Consider the following 17,009-nt stretch of genomic DNA (forward strand, 5'->3'; position numbering starts at 1 on the left):
ACTGTACATCACTTTACTGCACTTTACACCACTGTGCATCACTTTACTGCACTTTACACCACTGTACATCACTTTACTGCACTTTACATCACTATACATCACTTTACTGCACTTTAAACCACTGTACATCACTTTACTGCACTTTACACCACTGTAGATTAGATTAGATTAGATTAGATTCAACTTTATTGTCATTGTGCAGAGTACAAGTACAGAGACAACGAAATGCAGTTAGCGTCTAACCAGAAGTGCAAAATAGCAGAAAGTGCAATGAACAGTATTTACAGGTAGTGCAATATATGATCAGTAGTAGTGCAGTATAATATAGCAGTGCAGTATAGCAGTATATGAGTACAGTAGCATTATAGCAGAATAAATAGTTACAGTATGAACAGTGTAGCAGCATATGAGCTGTATGGGTAATGCAGTCTAGCAGTATATATGTATTAACAGTAGCATGAGGTAGATAGCAGAATAAATATAAATATGAATATGGAATGCCGTATAAACAGTATAAACAGGTATGTACAGTATGTGCAGTAGTATTAAAGAAAATATAAGGATATGTGCATTATGTGCAGTATGAACAGTATGGACAGGTATGTACAGTAGAGCAGTGGTATGAGTAAGAGCAGGGGAGGGGAGGGGAGTAATAGTGCAATAGTGCAATTGTCCGGGGGGGGGGGGGGGGGGGGGTTGCAGGGGTAGTAGGTTGTCAGGTCGGTGCAGTGTTCGAGTTCAGTAGGGTGACAGCCGCAGGGAAGAAGCTGCCTCTGAACCTACTGGTTCGGGTGCGGAGAGACCTGTAGCGCCTCCCGGAGGGGAGTGGGGTGAAAAGTCTATGGTTGGGGTGAGAGATGTCCTTGACGATGCTGCGTGCCTTACGCAAGCATCGTTTGCCCTGGACAGCCTCGATGGAGGGGAGTGAGGAACCGGTGATGCGTTGGGCAGTTTTCACCACCCTCTGCAGTGCTTTCCGGTCCGATGCCGAGCAGTTGCCATACCATACTGTGACACAGTAGGTAAGGATACTCTCGATGGTGCAGTGGTAGAAATTCACCAGGATCTGAGGAGACAGATGGACCTTCTTTAGTCTCCTCAGGAAGAAGAGACGCTGGTGAGCCTTCTTTATCAGGGTGGAGGTGTTGAGGGTCCAGGAGAGGTCCTCAGAGATGTGGACACCCAGAAACTTGAAGCTGGTGACTCGCTCCACCTCAGTCTCGTTGATGAGGATGGGGGTGTGTGCGCCAGCTTTAGACTTCCTGAAGTCCACAATGAGTTCTTTGGTCTTCTTGGTGTTGAGAGCCAGGTTATTGTCGTTGCACCACACTGTTAGGTGCTGTACCTCCTCCCTGTAGGCCGACTCATCGTTGTTGCTGATGAGACCGATCACCGTTGTGTCGTCTGCAAACTTAACAATGGTGTTTGAGCCATGTACAGGTGTGCAGTCGTAGGTGAAGAGGGAGTAAAGGAGGGGGCTCAGCACACAGCCTTGTGGAACGCCGGTGTTCAGGATGAGGGTTGAGGAGGTGTGGTTGTGAAGCCTAACAGACTGCGGCCTGTTGGTCAGGAAGTCTAGAATCCAGTTGCAGAGGGAGGGGTTGATGCCCAGTTGCCTGAGTTTGGAGATCAGTTTGGAGGGGATGATGGTGTTGAATGCTGAGCTGAAGTCAATAAACAGCATTCTCACATAAGAGTTAGTCTTGTCGAGGTGGGACAGGGCGGAGTGAAGTGCCGTCGAAATGGCATCCTCTGTACTCCTGTTCTGCCGGTAGGCGAATTGAAAGGGGTCCAGTGTGGGTGGTAGGCAGGTCTTGAGTTGGGCTAAGACCAGCCTCTCGAAGCACTTCATGATGATGGGCGTGAGTGCCACTGGTCGGAAGTCATTTAAGCTCGTTGCAGTGGAGTGTTTTGGCACCGGCACGATGGAGGTGGTTTTGAAGCACGCGGGGACAGCTGCTTGGGCTAGGGACAGGTTGAATATGTCAGTCCATCACTGTACATCACTTTACTGCACTTTACATCACTATACATCACTTTACTGCACTTTAAACCACTGTACATCACTTTACTGCACTTTACACCACTGTACATCACTTTACTGCACTTTACATCACTATACATCACTTTACTGCACTTTAAACCACTGTACATCACTTTACTGCACTTTACACCACTGTACATCACTTTACTGCACTTTAAACCACTGTGCATCACTTTACTGCACTTTACACCACTGTACATGATTTTACATTCTTTTACATAACTTACCTGCTCACACACATCAGGTTCTGTTTAACTGCATCTCAGTTCTAACACCTCTCCTTGTTTCAGACCCCTTAGTGGAGGCTGAGGTGGAGCAGCTCCCTCCTTTTGGTAAGTGTTATATCGCCCCCTCTTGGTAAAGGAGTGAAAGTGAAACGTTACTGAAGTTATTGGTATCACTTGGTATTGCTTGGTATCACTGACTGTGCTCTCACACCTCCCCTGCTTCAGAACCCGTGGTGGAGACTAAGGTGCAGCAGCTCCCTCTAGTGGGTGAGTATGTTATTAATATTTGATAGATGCCTGTTGGAGACAGCAGTGTCAAAACAGGTCTCCCATCTCAAAAACGGTGTCTTTGCTAACCTGAACATGTCTTTGTATTCGTAGAGGACCTGGGTGCAGAGGGGGAGTATGTTGAAGGGAGCCAAGCAGAGGTGTTGGAGGAGATGGAGGCTGGACAGATGGTATTGAGCAGGAGCGGATGCCCTATTGGCTGGTACAGATATTTGGAGAAGTGCTACAAGTTCAACTACACCCCCACCAAATGGGCAGAGGCAGAGGTATTGTTGTAAACTTGATTGTGTTGCTTCAGGTGAAACTTTATACTGTGTCTTTTTCAGAAGGCCTGAATACATCACCTCTCTCTCTCTCTCTCTCTCTCTCTCTCTCTCTCTCTCTCTCTCTCTCCTCAGAGGAACTGTGTGCTCTTAGGGGGGAACCTGGCATCTGTGCACAGCCATGACCAATATACTTTCCTCCAGAGTGTCATACTGGGACATGCCAACGAATACCTACGCACCTGGATTGGAGCTTATGATGCCATCCAGGTAATACATTAATCGATATCTACAGGTTAAAATGGAGAGTCCAATCATAGTCTATCCTGGAAAACTCTGAAAACATTTGTTCACCATTCAGCCAGGTGCTGTTTAAGGACAGTGTGTTTAGTGTGTAGTGTGTGTGGTGTTGAGGTCTACCTGTGTGTAGTGTGTGTTGAGGTCTACCTGTGTGTAGTGTGTGTTGAGGTCTACCTGTGTGTAGTGTGTGTTGAGGTCTACCTGTGTGTAGTGTGTGTGTTGAGGTCTACCTGTGTGTAGTGTGTGTTGAGGTCTACCTGTGTGGAATGTGTGTTGAGGTCTACCTGTGTGTAGTGTGTGTTGAGGTCTACCTGTGTGTAGTGAGTGTTGAGGTCTACCTGTGTGTAGTGTGTGTTGAGGTCTACCTGTGTGCTCTACAGGAGGGTATTTGGCTGTGGAGCGATGGCTCCAAGTTCAGCTTCACCCACTGGGGTCAAGGGGAGCCCAATAATGTCCTTGGTTCCAATATCGTAGACAACTCCAACGGCCGGGAGCACTGCATGGAGATGAACTTTGGAGGTACAATAACGTCATCACAACCATTGATCCTAACAGAGGTGCCACTTTGATAGAGAAATGGAGGCAACAAGTGTATATGATGATATATATTAGGTGTAATGTAGCTAATACGCGTTTGTATCGAGCTAGCTTTATGGAGCTAGCTGTGATGCTAGTCACACCAACAGCTGCTGAATTAGTGGCATCCATCAAATACACATACTCATACTTCTGAATATTGCGGTGTGATCAGCTGGTGTGATCGGAATTGACCCGGAAATAGACACAAATAGACACAAATGGACACAAATGGACACTGCGGTCCTCTGTGTCTCAGTTGGTAGAGCATGGCGCTAAGAACGCTTAGGTTTGATTCCCGCTGGGACCATCTATACTGACATGTATGAACTCACTGCAATGTAAGATGATTTGGATAAAAGTGTAAGCTAAATGGCATGTAATATATATATTACACTACCCGAGTAGATATTCACACCGAGTTGGATTTCCCGCTGACATCGGCTTTCACGGTTCTGCTGCTGTAATGCTCGTCATGCCAACTGCTCGCACTGCCTGGATGTCTGGCTCATACCTGGCGAAAATAATAATAATAATAATTCGGGGGCCATGTGTGATCGCCTACATCGCCCATGCTTTGGGCTGGCCTGACCAGACATAATAATGAATCATCTTTGTAATCAGCTTTTTAAAAACAGTGAAGCGTGGTATCCGTTAAACAATGAATCAAGTTTGTATGGCCCAACCGTCGATGCTACACAAATTGTTATCAAGCGAAATTATGCTACATAATCTTTGTGCATATATGGCTTGTGCAATGAGCATATTTAAATAAGAGTCATAAGATGGATGAGATTTACATGCACAACTACATTTGTACAAGTTGATTACAAATACAACTCGGTGTGAATATCAACTCGGATAGTGTCGATTTACGGGTTATTTCCGATCACACCAGCTGATATTGCGCAATAATCAGAAGTATGAGTGTGTGTATTTAATGGATGCTACAAATTCGGCAGCACGAGCTGTTGTAAATGTAAATCCCATGATTCACACTCCCTTCCTCCATATTTCTAATATTGTTGTTTTCCGTCCTGATATTCCCCAGGTAAATATCTCCAGAACGATTTGTACTGCTCCCACATACTTCCCTCCCTCTGCGCCAGAGATCCGTGATGGTTTTATTTTCTAGACGTGTATCTTGAAGACACTCCCCATGTGAGATGATTTCCCATATGTTGCTGCTAGTGTAATACAAATGTGTTTTATCTTTGTGTTATGCATTTGTTAAAGGGTACATAATCATCCTTTGTTTGAATTGTGTACTGTATATGCCATCGTTATAGTTATAATGTTCTGTGTTGAGATGAAGTAAATAATGTCTCAATAAAGTTGTTCCAAAAAATGTAATATGTTCTAGTACTTGTATGTTTTCCTACTTATTTTACATCTCAAACATGAGTTTGAACATGTATTTTTAAATGTTATTGCTGAATAACTTGACCCTCATACATGTAGACCTGCTCTGTAACTGTAGTCAGACCCTCATACATGTAGACCTGCTCTGTAACTGTAGTCAGACCCTCATACATGTAGACCTGCTCTGTAACTGTAGTCAGACCCTCATACATGTAGACCTGCTCTGTAACTGTAGTCAGACCTTCATACATGTAGACCTGCTCTGTAACTGTAGTCAGACCCTCATACATGTAGGTCTAGCCTGATCTGGGATCAGGCTACAGTGCCTATAGAAAGTCATCATACCCCTTTGAAATAGTTACTATATTTGTCGTACAGCCTGAAATCAAAACTCATTAAAAAATAACTTTTTCCAGCTTTATGTACAAATTTAGCCATACAACATCAAACTAATGAAAAAAAAGGCGACAGTTCTGAAAATTTATAAAAAATTAAAAACAAGAATAACAGGGTTGGAAGTCATCAGTCCCCTGATTTAATACTTTGTAGAGCCACCTTTTGCTGCAATTACAGCCATCAATCTGTTTGGATATGTCTCTACTAGCTTTGCACACCTAGATTGGAGAATATTTGCCCATTCTTCCTTGCAGAATTGTTCGAGTTCAGTCAAATTCCGTGGTGAGCAGCGATGGACTGCTCTCTTCAAGTCCATCCACAGATTTTCTATCGGATTTAAGTCAGGGCTCTGACTTGGCCACTCAAGGACATTCACCTTTCTATCCTTAAGCCACTGCGTTGTTCTTTTGGCGGTATGTTCAGGATCGTTGTCGTGTTGGAAGGTGAATGACCTGCCCATCTTCAGCTGTCTAGCAGAGGGACGCAGGTTGTCCTCAAGAATTTGGGTGTACTTGGCAGCATCCATTTGCATAGCACAAACAAGACTGAGTGTGGCACTTTTTCAGAAAAGGCTTCTTTCTTGCTACCCTGCCATACAGGCCAGCTTTGTATAAAGCTTGTGAGATTGTTGTCACATGCACAGACAGACCAGTCCCAGCCATAACGACTTGTAAGTCCTTCAAAGTTGCCTTTGGCCTCTTGGTAGCTTCTCTGATCAATGTCCTCCTGGCTCGGTCATCCAGTTTGGACGGACGGCCTGATCTAGGCAAGGTGTTGGTGGTGCCATACGCCTTCCACTTCTTAATGATGCTCTGAACAGTACTCAGAGGGATAGCTAAAGACTTCTAAATCTTTTTGTAGCCTTCACCTAACTTGTGCCTTCCTACAACTTTATCCCGGAGGCCTTTTGAAAGTACTTTTCCAACCATGGTGAATTCTTTGCAGAACCATGCACTTCTAGTAGTGGAATCCTCAAGAAACAGCTGGTTTTATTCTGAAGTAATCAGAACCACTACAATTGATGTCAGGTGGGGGGCAATTAGCCTGGTGTTTGATCTGGAAGTTGATTGGTTGCACCTGAGCAAGTTTATAATGGTATACTCTAAGGCTCTGATCACTTAACCAAACCAGGTATTTCACTAATTAATTTTTATTTTCACTTTGATCATGAGGGTTATAATGTGTACATACAGCTCAAAAAAGTTAGATTTGATTTATTTTAATTTCCAGGGTGTAATGTGACAAAAGGTAAAGATTTCACAGGGTATGATAACTTTCTATAGGTACTGTATATGGCAGGCAGTGATAGTCAGAGGAGTTGGCTACAGCACATACAAAAACAACCTTCTCCCCTTGTTTGACCCTACTCTACCCATGCTGTTACCACCCGCTGCAACCTGCAAACCCTCTCTCCCACCTCTCTCTCTTCCTCTGTTCCATCGTCCCTACCCTCGACTGAATCCTTCTCCCTCCTGTCTACTGAGGCTGCCTCCTCCATCCTCATATCCACTCTCCTCAAGGCCGGCAAGATCCTTTCCTCCCGTACCATGGCTGTCTGAATCCCTTTAGTAGAACAGGCCTTCGGGCTAGTAGAACAGGCCTTCGGGCTAGGAGAACAGGCCTTGGGGCTAGTAGAACAGGCCTTCGGGCTAGCAGAACAGGCCTTCGGGCTAGCAGAACAGGCCTTCGGGCTAGTAGAACAGGCCTTTGAGCTAGTAGAACAGGCCTTGGGGCTAGTAGAACAGGCCTTGGGGCTAGTAGAACAGGCCTTCGGGCTAGCAGAACAGGCCTTCGGGCTAGTAGAACAGGCCTTTGAGCTAGTAGAACAGGCCTTGGGGCTAGTAGAACAGGCCTTCGGGCTAGTAGAACAGGCCTTTGAGCAGCTGAGAGGAAATGGAGGAAAAGTGACCATCCTGATGACCTAGCATCGTATCACTCTCTCGTCCTGAAGTTCTCCTCCTCTGTGACTGCTGCCAAAGCTTCAATCTACCATTCTAAAATTCAACATGTATGAGGGTCTGACTACACCTGCCATCCACACCTGCTCCACCATCCACACCTGCCCCACCAACCACACCTGCTCCACCATCCACACCTGCCCCACCATCCACACCTGCCCCACCAACCACACCTGCCCCACCATCCACACCTGCTCCAGAATCCATACCTGCCCCACATCCAACCTGCCCCACCATCCACACCTGCTCTACCATCCACACCTGCCCTACCATCCAGACCATCCACACCTGCCCCACCATCCACACCTGCTCCACCACCCAGACCATCCACACCTGCCCCACCATCCAGACCATCCACACCTGCCTCACCTGCCCCACCATCCACACCTGCCCCACCATCCACACCTGCCCCACCATCCAAAAAAAGAGTGGTGTGACACTGTGCCTGATTTTAGACGGGAACTGCTTTGGTGACTGGCATGACTCTGGTGCCTCTGCATGACTCTGGTGCCTCTGCATGACTCTGGTGCCTATGCATGACTCTGCATGACTCTGGTGCCTCTGCATGACTCTGGTGCCTATGCATGACTCTGCATGACTCTGGTGCCTCTGCATGACTCTGCATGACTCTGGTGCCTCTGCATGACTCTGGTGCCTCTGCATGACTCTGCATGACTCTGGTGCCTCTGCATGACTCTGGTGCCTCTGCATGACTGGTGCCTCTGCATGACTCTGGTGCCTCTACATGACTCTGGTGCCTCTGCATGACTCTGCATGACTCTGGTGCCTCTACATGACTCTGGTGCCTCTGCATGACTCTGGTGCCTCTGCATGACTGGTGCCTCTGCATGACTCTGGTGCCTCTGCATGACTCTGGTGCCTCTGCATGACTCTGGTACCTCTGCATGACTCTGGTGCCTCTGCATGACTCTGCATGACTCTGGTACCTCTGCATGACTCTGGTGCCTCTGCATGACTCTGGTACCTCTGCATGACTCTGGTGCCTCTGCATGACTCTGCATGACTCTGGTACCTCTGCATGACTCTGGTGCCTCTGCATGACTCTGCATGACTCTGGTACCTCTGCATGACTCTGGTGCCTCTGTTGTGTATATAGATTCCATCTTTTTCCCATTTTTGAAGAAGAAATTGTCAAAGAAATTCAACTTAAGTTTTTTCTTCTTTTATGACTTATGACATTCTCACTTTGTTATACTGCACAAAAGACATGTTTGAGTTCTCCTGCTTCTAGCCATGATTGTGATGTTTCCGTAGAGGTGCAGGACTTGTAGCTCTTTGACCCCTGCCTGCCTGACCAACCTCCTGCCTGACCCTTACCGGACTACCTGCCTATATATGGGCTCAATTAGCCTTCTCTTAATAAACACACCCCAGCTCGGGGTTTCACTGATCCTGTCTCTTAGTCTGTGTTCTGCACTTGAGTTCACCTGTCTGACTGTTCTGGAGTTTTATTCATTTAGAACAATAACCTTTAAAACTACATTGATGTTTCCGATGTAAAATAAGCATGAAACCACACAAGTACTGTAGAAGACAAATTACTTTTTTTAAACAACTTTATTGAGACATCTGACAATTGTGCCACCTCAACACAGAGCATTAGAACTATAACGATAACATATAAATAATCAAACCAAACATAGGATGATTCTGCACTTTTTAACAAAGGTTTGTAGCACATGGAGAAGAATCCCACATGAGGAGTGTTCTCAAGATACACATGTAGAAAATAAAACCATTACACATCTCTGGCACAGAGGGAGGGACGACTGGAGGAGCAGGCGAGGTCGTTCTGGCGATGGTCAGCTGGGGAATATCAGGAAGGAAAACAACAACATTACAAATATGCAGGGAGGGAGTCTGGATCATGTCATCAACTAGTACACTTGTTGGTGCATTGGAAAACATTTTTCAAACACTATCTTACCTCCTGCGTTCATCTCCATGCAGTGCTCCCGGCCGTTGGAGTTGTCTGTGATGCCGTGGTAACTATTACTGGGCTGCCCAGCACTCCAGTGGGTGTAACCAAACCTGGAGCCATCGCTCCACAGCCAGATACCCTCCTGTAGAGCACACAGGTAGACCTCAACACACACTACACACAGGTAGACCTCAACACTCACTACACACAGGTAGACCTCAACACTCACTACACACAGGTAGACCTCAACACACACTACACACAGGTAGACCTCAACACTCAATACACACAGGTAGACCTCAACACACACTACACACAGGTAGACCTCAACACTCACTACACACAGGTAGACCTCAACACTCACTACACACAGGTAGACCTCAACACACACTACACACAGGTAGACCTCAACACTCACTACACACAGATAGACCTCAACACACACTACACACAGGTAGACCTCAACACACACTACACACAGGTAGACCTCAACACACACATACTACACACAGGTAGACCTCAACACACACACACTACTACACACTAAACATCTACACACACTGTCCTGAAACAGCACCTGGCCGACTGGTAAATAAAGTGAGTTTTCCAGGATAGCATATGGTTGGAGAAGTCTTGAACCCCGTCTAACATACCCACCTACTGTTAGATGTGGTTAACTCTCCACTTTAACCGGTAGGTGTCTATAATTTATTACCTGTATTAATGTCTTACCTGGACGGCATCATTAGCTCCAATCCAGGTGCGTAGGTATTCGTTGGCATGTCCCAGGATGACACTCTGGAGGAAAGTGTACTGGCCATAGCTGTGCACAGATGCCAGGTTCCCCCCTAAGAGCACACAGTTCCTCTGAGGAGAGAGAGAGAAGGAGAGAGAGAGAGAGAGAGAGAGAGAGAGAGAGAGAGAGAGGGGGAGAGAGAGAGAGGGTTGGAGAGAGAGAGAGAGAGAGAGAGAGAGGGGGGGAGAGAGAGAGAGAGAGAGAGAGAGAGAGAGAGATTTGGTGATGTATTCAGGCCTTCTGAAAAAGACACAGTATAAAGTTTCACCTGAAGCAACACAATCAAGTTTACAACAATACCTCTGCCTCTGCCCATTTGGTGGGGGTGTAGTTGAACTTGTAGCACTTCTCCAAATATCTGTACCAGCCAATAGGGCATCCGCTCCTGCTCAATACCATCTGTCCAGCCTCCATCTCCTCCAACACCTCTGCTTGGCTCCCTTCAACATACTCCCCCTCTGCACCCAGGTCCTCTACGAATAGAAAGACATGTTCAGGTTAGCAAAGACACCGTTTTTGAGATGGGAGACCTGTTTTGACACTGCTGTCTCCAACAGGCATCTATCAAATATTAATAACATACTCACCCACTAGAGGGAGCTGCTGCACCTTAGTCTCCACCACGGGTTCTGAAGCAGGGGAGGTGTGAGAGCACAGTCAGTGATACCAAGCAATACCAAGTGATACCAATAACTTCAGTAACGTTTCACTTTCACTCCTTTACCAAGAGGGGGCGATATAACACTTACCAAAAGGAGGGAGCTGCTCCACCTCAGCCTCCACTAAGGGGTCTGAAACAAGGAGAGGAGTTAGAACTGAGATGCAGTTAAACAGAACCTGATGTGTGTGAGCAGGTAAGTTATGTAAAAGAATGTAAAATCATGTAAAATCATAGAGAATGATGAAAAGTGAGGTCTTTTTTACTGCACTTTACAGGATTGAAGTAAATGATGCACAGTGGTGTAAAGTGCAGTAAAGTGATATACAGTGGTGTAAAGTGCAGTAAAGTGATGTAAAGTTGTGTAAAGTACAGTAAAGTGATGTTCAGTGGTGTAAAGTGCAGTAAAGTGATGCACAGTGGTTTAAAGTACAGTAAAGTGATGTACAGTGGTGTAAAGTGCAGTAAAGTGATGTACAGTGGTGTAAAGTGCAGTAAAGTGATGCACAGTGGTTTAAAGTGCAGTAAAGTGATGTACAGTGGTGTAAAGTGCAGTAAAGTGATGCACAGTGGTTTAAAGTGCAGTAAAGTGATGTACAGTGGTGTAAAGTGCAGTAAAGTGTGTCTCTCTTACTGGTGTTGCCCAGTGCAATGGCAGCACTGAGAAGAAGAAGGATGGTCAACTTCACCATGGTGATGATTGTCTCCTAGGAACTACGAGACAGAAGAAGAAGAGGAGACAGAAATACATCATTTACATATTCATACAATACATCACATTCCACCATTCAGCAACACCATGACAGTAGCTGTCAGAGAAGGACAACATCAGATAGAGTTAACTGATACAGTATATCTAACATAGAGAGTGGAGGAGAGGAGAGGACTCACCTGTTAGAGTCTTAATCACAGGAACTGGAGTGTGTCTGTAGGTTGTGTTCAGCTGGAGAATGAGCTGCTCTTTTATACAGGAGGCTCACGTGGCTACAAGGAAGCAACTATTATTTCCCCACAATTGTTAACCAGTCATGATGATTGTGATTATTGATAACATTCTGTGGAAGACAGGGTCATCAAGTTAATATGATGTTGTTCTGTAATGGTTGAAACGTGAACCAATACTGCATGATCTCCAGCACGGGACTTTTTGATGGGGGTGTTAGGGTTGGTGGGGGTTAGGGTTGGTGGGGGTTAGGGTTGGTGGGGGTTAGGGTTGGTGGGGGTTAGGGTTGGTGGGGGTTAGGGTTGGTGGAGGTTAGGGTTGGTGGAGGTTAGGGTTGGTGGGGGTTAGGGTTGGTGGGGGTTAGGGTTGGTGGAGGTTAGGGTTGGTGGGGGTTAGGGTTAGGGTTAGGATGAGGGGTTATGGTTAGGGTTAGGATGAGGGGTTAGAGTTAGGGTTAGGGTTAGGAGGAGAGGTTAGAGTTAGGGTTAGGGTTAAGAGGAGGGGTTAGAGTTAGGGTTAGGGTTAAGAGGGGGGGTTAGTGTTAGTGTTAGGGTTGGGGGGGTTAGGGTTAGGGTTAGGATTAGGGTTGGGGGCGTTAGGGTTAGGGTTAGGATTAGGGTTGGGGGGCGTTAGGTTTAGGGTTAGGGGAGGTCACACACTCCCCACTATGAGGCTCCATTGGGGCCAAGACAGACTAACCCTAACCCTAACCCTTACCTGAGTCCTATTCACCAGAGACACAACAAACCCTCAACCATGGAATACTGGCTTTGCATCAGAAAGTGCACACACACACACACACACACACACACACACACACACACACACACACACACACACACACACACACACACACACACACACACACAAATGCAGAGCCGGCTCTATTATGGGGCCCCTAATAAAGCTTAATGGTTATCAGATCATATCTGATACAGGAGGCTCACATGGCTACACGGAAGCCACTGTCATTTTCCAACAATTGTTAACTAGTCATCACAGTGTTTATTGGGTATTCCTGTAGAAGATGAACAGTACCAACCAACAGGTCTAATCACCTACGTCACGCAGGTGTACTGCTGCCTTGGTAACCCTTGACCCCTGACCCCTTGAGGATGTGACAAAACAACTAAAATGAATTATATTTCTCTAAACAACTCGATATAAACATCATCCTATAAGAATCTACTGTGTAATATCTTCATTTAGCAGACGCTTTCATCCAAAGCCTCTGTCAGTACAGTGAGTTCAGACATTGTTAGTATACGGTCCCAGACAGAACCAAACACCTGTACCAACCAACAAGCTTCCAGTACGTGTGTGTGTGTGTGTGTGTGTGTATGTGTGTGTGTGTGTGTGTGTGTGTGTGTGTGTGTGTCTGTGTGTGTGTGTGTGTGTGTTTGTGTGTGTATGTGTGTGTGTGTGTGTATGTGTGTGTGTGTGTGTGCGTGTGTGCGTGTGTGCGTGTGTGTGTGTGTCTGTGTGCGTGTGTGTGTGTGTGTGTGTGTGTGTGTGTGTGTGTCTGTGTGCGTGTGTGTGTGTGTGTGTGTGTGTGTGTGTCTGTGTGTGTGTGTGTGTGTGTGTGTGTGTGTGTGTGTGTGTGTGTGTGTGTGTCTGTGTGTGTGTGTGTGTGTGTATAAGTAGACCTGTTCTTGGCCTGATGTACAGGGGTTGGTCATGTAGGTGACTGTGTGAACTAAGAGTTGAAACAAGTCTGTATCGTCCCGTTAACGGAGGTAACTATCCATAGCTAGCGGAGGGCTACGGTTAGCATCGCACAGTGACGTCGCTGGCCTGAGACCTGTACTGCTCTCAGCCAACCATGGCCCCATCTACACCCTGCATTAATGACCTGAGACCTGTACTGCTCTCAGCCAACCATGGCCCCATCTACACCATGCATTAATGACCTGAGACCTGTACTGCTCTCAGCCAACCATGGCCCCATCTACACCCTGCATTAATGACCTGAGACCTGTACTGCTCTCAGCCAACCATGGCCCCATCTACACCCTGCATTAATGACCTGAGACCTGTACTGCTCTCAGCCAACCATGGCCCCATCTACACCCTGCATTAATGACCTGAGACCTGTACTGCTCTCAGCCAACCATGGCCCCATCTACACCCTGCATTAATGTAGTCCTGTATCCAGGTACTGTCCCTATTCTGACTGTGACAACATCAGAAGTCACGGCTTTTCTCTGTCTTGGTGCCCCAGTGGTGGAATGTGCTTCCCACAACTGTCAGGAGTCACTACCCATCTTCCTCTGCACACTAAAGACCCGTCTCCTTAGCCTACACCTGGGCTCTTCCTCCTCAGACCTCTCCACCCCCGAACACCCTACATTACCACCCTTAACACCCTACATTACCACCCCTAACACCCTACATTACCAGTAAAAATAAAAAGGTTTCTTACTTTCTCTAGCATTGTGACTGTTCTTTTCGAAGGTTTTACTTACGATGACTGTTGATTCACTTACTGAGACAAATGTACTTATAGTCAATCACTTTGTAAAAAAGCCTCAGCTAAATGACTAAAATGTAAATGTAAAACACAGAAGACAAGGGTAAATGGAAAAAAAGACACATTGGATTAAAAACCAGGTCCGGATGTGGACCAGATTCACTGTGTCTAAACCAGGTCCGGATGTGGACCAGATTCACTGTGTCTAAACCAGGTCCGGATGTGGACCAGATGCACTGTGTCTAAATGCCGTCCAGACACAGAGAACATCAGTCCCAGTGTGACATCATAGTTGGTCAAGGACCTTCTCTTCCTGTCTTCTTGACTGCAGAACATAGAAAATCTGTGTTTTGACGTAGACATGATGTTGATGTAGACATTGGTATTGTGCTGGATACTAACAATTACTTTGATTTGATTTGATTTATGAATATGAGTTTCAAAATGTTGTGCTTGATGCAAAAAAGAATGACATGATGTCCAAATAAAGCACTGATATTTAGTATCTGGTCGACAATCCTTTGCATGCAATAACTGTCTGACCCACCCATTGACCCCTGACCCACCCATTGACCCCTGACCCACCCATTGACCCCTGACCCTCCCATTGACCCCACCAGACGCTGGATAGGACAACTGTCTATGATACAGGAGGCTCACATGGCTCAACGGAAGCAACTGTTGTTTCCCAACAATTGTTAACTAGTCATAAAGTGTTTATCAGGAATTCCCGTAGAAGATGAACAAAGTACAAACCAGCAGGTCTAATAGTTTCCCTCACGTCCGTTTGTCCTTGGAGGTTTACCTCTGTGTTGTAAACATGACCCCTTGACTGGAGGATGGAATAGAGCTGGTCTCTTAGCCTTCCATCAAGGCTGGACACAGTAGAACGACAGAACAGTAGAGATACAATAGAACAGTAGAGTAGAGATACAACAGAACAGTAGAGATACAACAGAACAGTAGAGTAGAGATACAACAGAACAGTAGAGTAGAGATACAACAGAACAGTAGAGATACAACAGAACAGGAGAGTAGAGATACAACAGAACAGTAGAGTAGAGATACAATAGAGTGACAGTAGAGTTGAGATACAACAGAACAGTAGAGTAGAGATACAATAGAACAGTAGAGTAGAGATACAACAGAACAGTAGAGATACAATAGAGTGACAGTAGAGTAGAGTAAGCCTCCTTTGATCTCCTCTGTCTGACATCAACAACTCTATTGAGTTTCTACATATTGTCGGTCCCATCTCGGAGGTACAGATCTCATTCATAAACACAGCTGTTTATGACTCACTGATAACATCCCGTGGACGACAGGGTTGCCAAGTTAATATGATTTCATTCTGTAATGGTTGAAACGTGATGCGCCTGAACCAATACTGCATATGATGTTTTGATGATGATGATGATGATGATAACAATGACGATGAAGATGAGGAGGGGGAGGAGGAGGAGATGGAGGAGGAGATGGAGGAGGAAGAAAAACAGTTATCAGAAACATATATTCTCTCTATGCCACAATATGTGGTTTATTTCAGAATCCGAGGCATACCCTGCTGCTTGGATTCTACTCTCAGAGATAGACACACTCCACCAAAGACAGTATGCTTTGAAAGACAATTTACAGCTGAATTGACTAGCTGTTCCTCAGTGAATTCCACTTGAGTATCTAACAGACTAGCTGTTCCTCAGTGAATTCCACTTGAGTATCTAACAGAATAGCTGTTCCTCAGTGAATTCCACTTGACATGCAGCTGCTGGTCATCACTAGCTGTTCTCCTCATGATCCCCTGCCTCCTTGGATGAACTAACTAAATGGAAACTCTCAGTTAATCAGCAAGTCTGATTGGTTGGTTGCAATTGACCCTAGAACACTCTCTCTCTCTCTCTCTCTCTCTCTATCTATCTACCTCTCTCTCTCTCTCTACCCCTCTCTCTCTCTCTCTCTCTCTCTCTCTCTCTCTCTCTACCTCTCTCTCTCTCTTTCTCTCTCTCTCTGTGTCTCTCTCTCTCTCTACCTCTTTCTCTCCCTCTCTCTCTCCCTCTCTCTCTCTCTCTCTCCCTCTCTCTCTCTTTCTCTCTCTCTCTACCTCTCTCTCTCTCTCTCTCTCTCTCTCTCTCTCTCTCTCTCTCTTCTCTCTCTCTCTCTCTCTCTTTCTGGTGTCAGGTGTGCAGGAGTCAGATGACCAGCTGTTCCTGCCTGCTTGCCTGCCTGCTTACCTGAACCCTGCCTGGATGACTATCCGCCTGCCTGCCTGTTCCCCTGCATGACTGCCCGCTTCCCTGCCTGACCTCTTGTGTGTACGACTGCCCGCCTGCCTACTCGACCTATGCCTGTCTGCCAACCAGATTACCTGCCTGAACTCTGCCCGTCTGCCTGCCAGCCTACCTGTTTGACCCCTGCCTGCCTGACCAACCTCCTGCCTGACCCTTACCGGACTACCTGCCTATATATGGGCTCAATTAGCCTTCTCTTAATAAACACACCCCAGCTCGGGGTTTCACTGATCCTGTCTCTTAGTCTGTGTTCTGCACTTGAGTTCACCTGTCTGACTGTTCTGGAGTTTTATTCATTTAGAACAATAACCTTTAAAACTACATTGATGTTTCCGATGTAAAATAAGCATGAAACCACACAAGTACTGTAGAAGACAAATTACTTTTTTTAAACAACTTTATTGAGACATCTGACAATTGTGCCACCTCAACACAGAGCATTAGAACTATAACGATAACATATAAATAATCAAACCAAACATAGGATGATTCTGCACTTTT

General features: G+C 46.0%; 1 protein-coding gene across 1 annotated transcript; it reads right to left on the bottom strand.

Moving 5' to 3' along the window:
- Positions 1–9,095: 9,095 nt before the first annotated feature.
- Positions 9,096–10,578, bottom strand: LOC310814928 (ladderlectin-like). Its single transcript, XM_083684497.1, has 4 exons — positions 10,453–10,578; positions 10,089–10,223; positions 9,363–9,498; positions 9,096–9,241 (listed from the first exon to the last, which is right to left on the bottom strand). The coding sequence occupies exons 1-4, from the start codon at positions 10,564–10,566 to the stop codon at positions 9,174–9,176; spliced, it is 453 nt and encodes a 150-aa protein (XP_083540623.1). The 5' UTR covers positions 10,567–10,578; the 3' UTR covers positions 9,096–9,173.
- Positions 10,579–17,009: the final 6,431 nt, after the last annotated feature.

This window comes from Argentina silus (assembly GCF_951799395.1).
Source record: "Argentina silus genome assembly, chromosome: 1".
In the NCBI taxonomy this organism is placed as follows: Eukaryota; Metazoa; Chordata; class Actinopteri; order Argentiniformes; family Argentinidae; genus Argentina; species Argentina silus.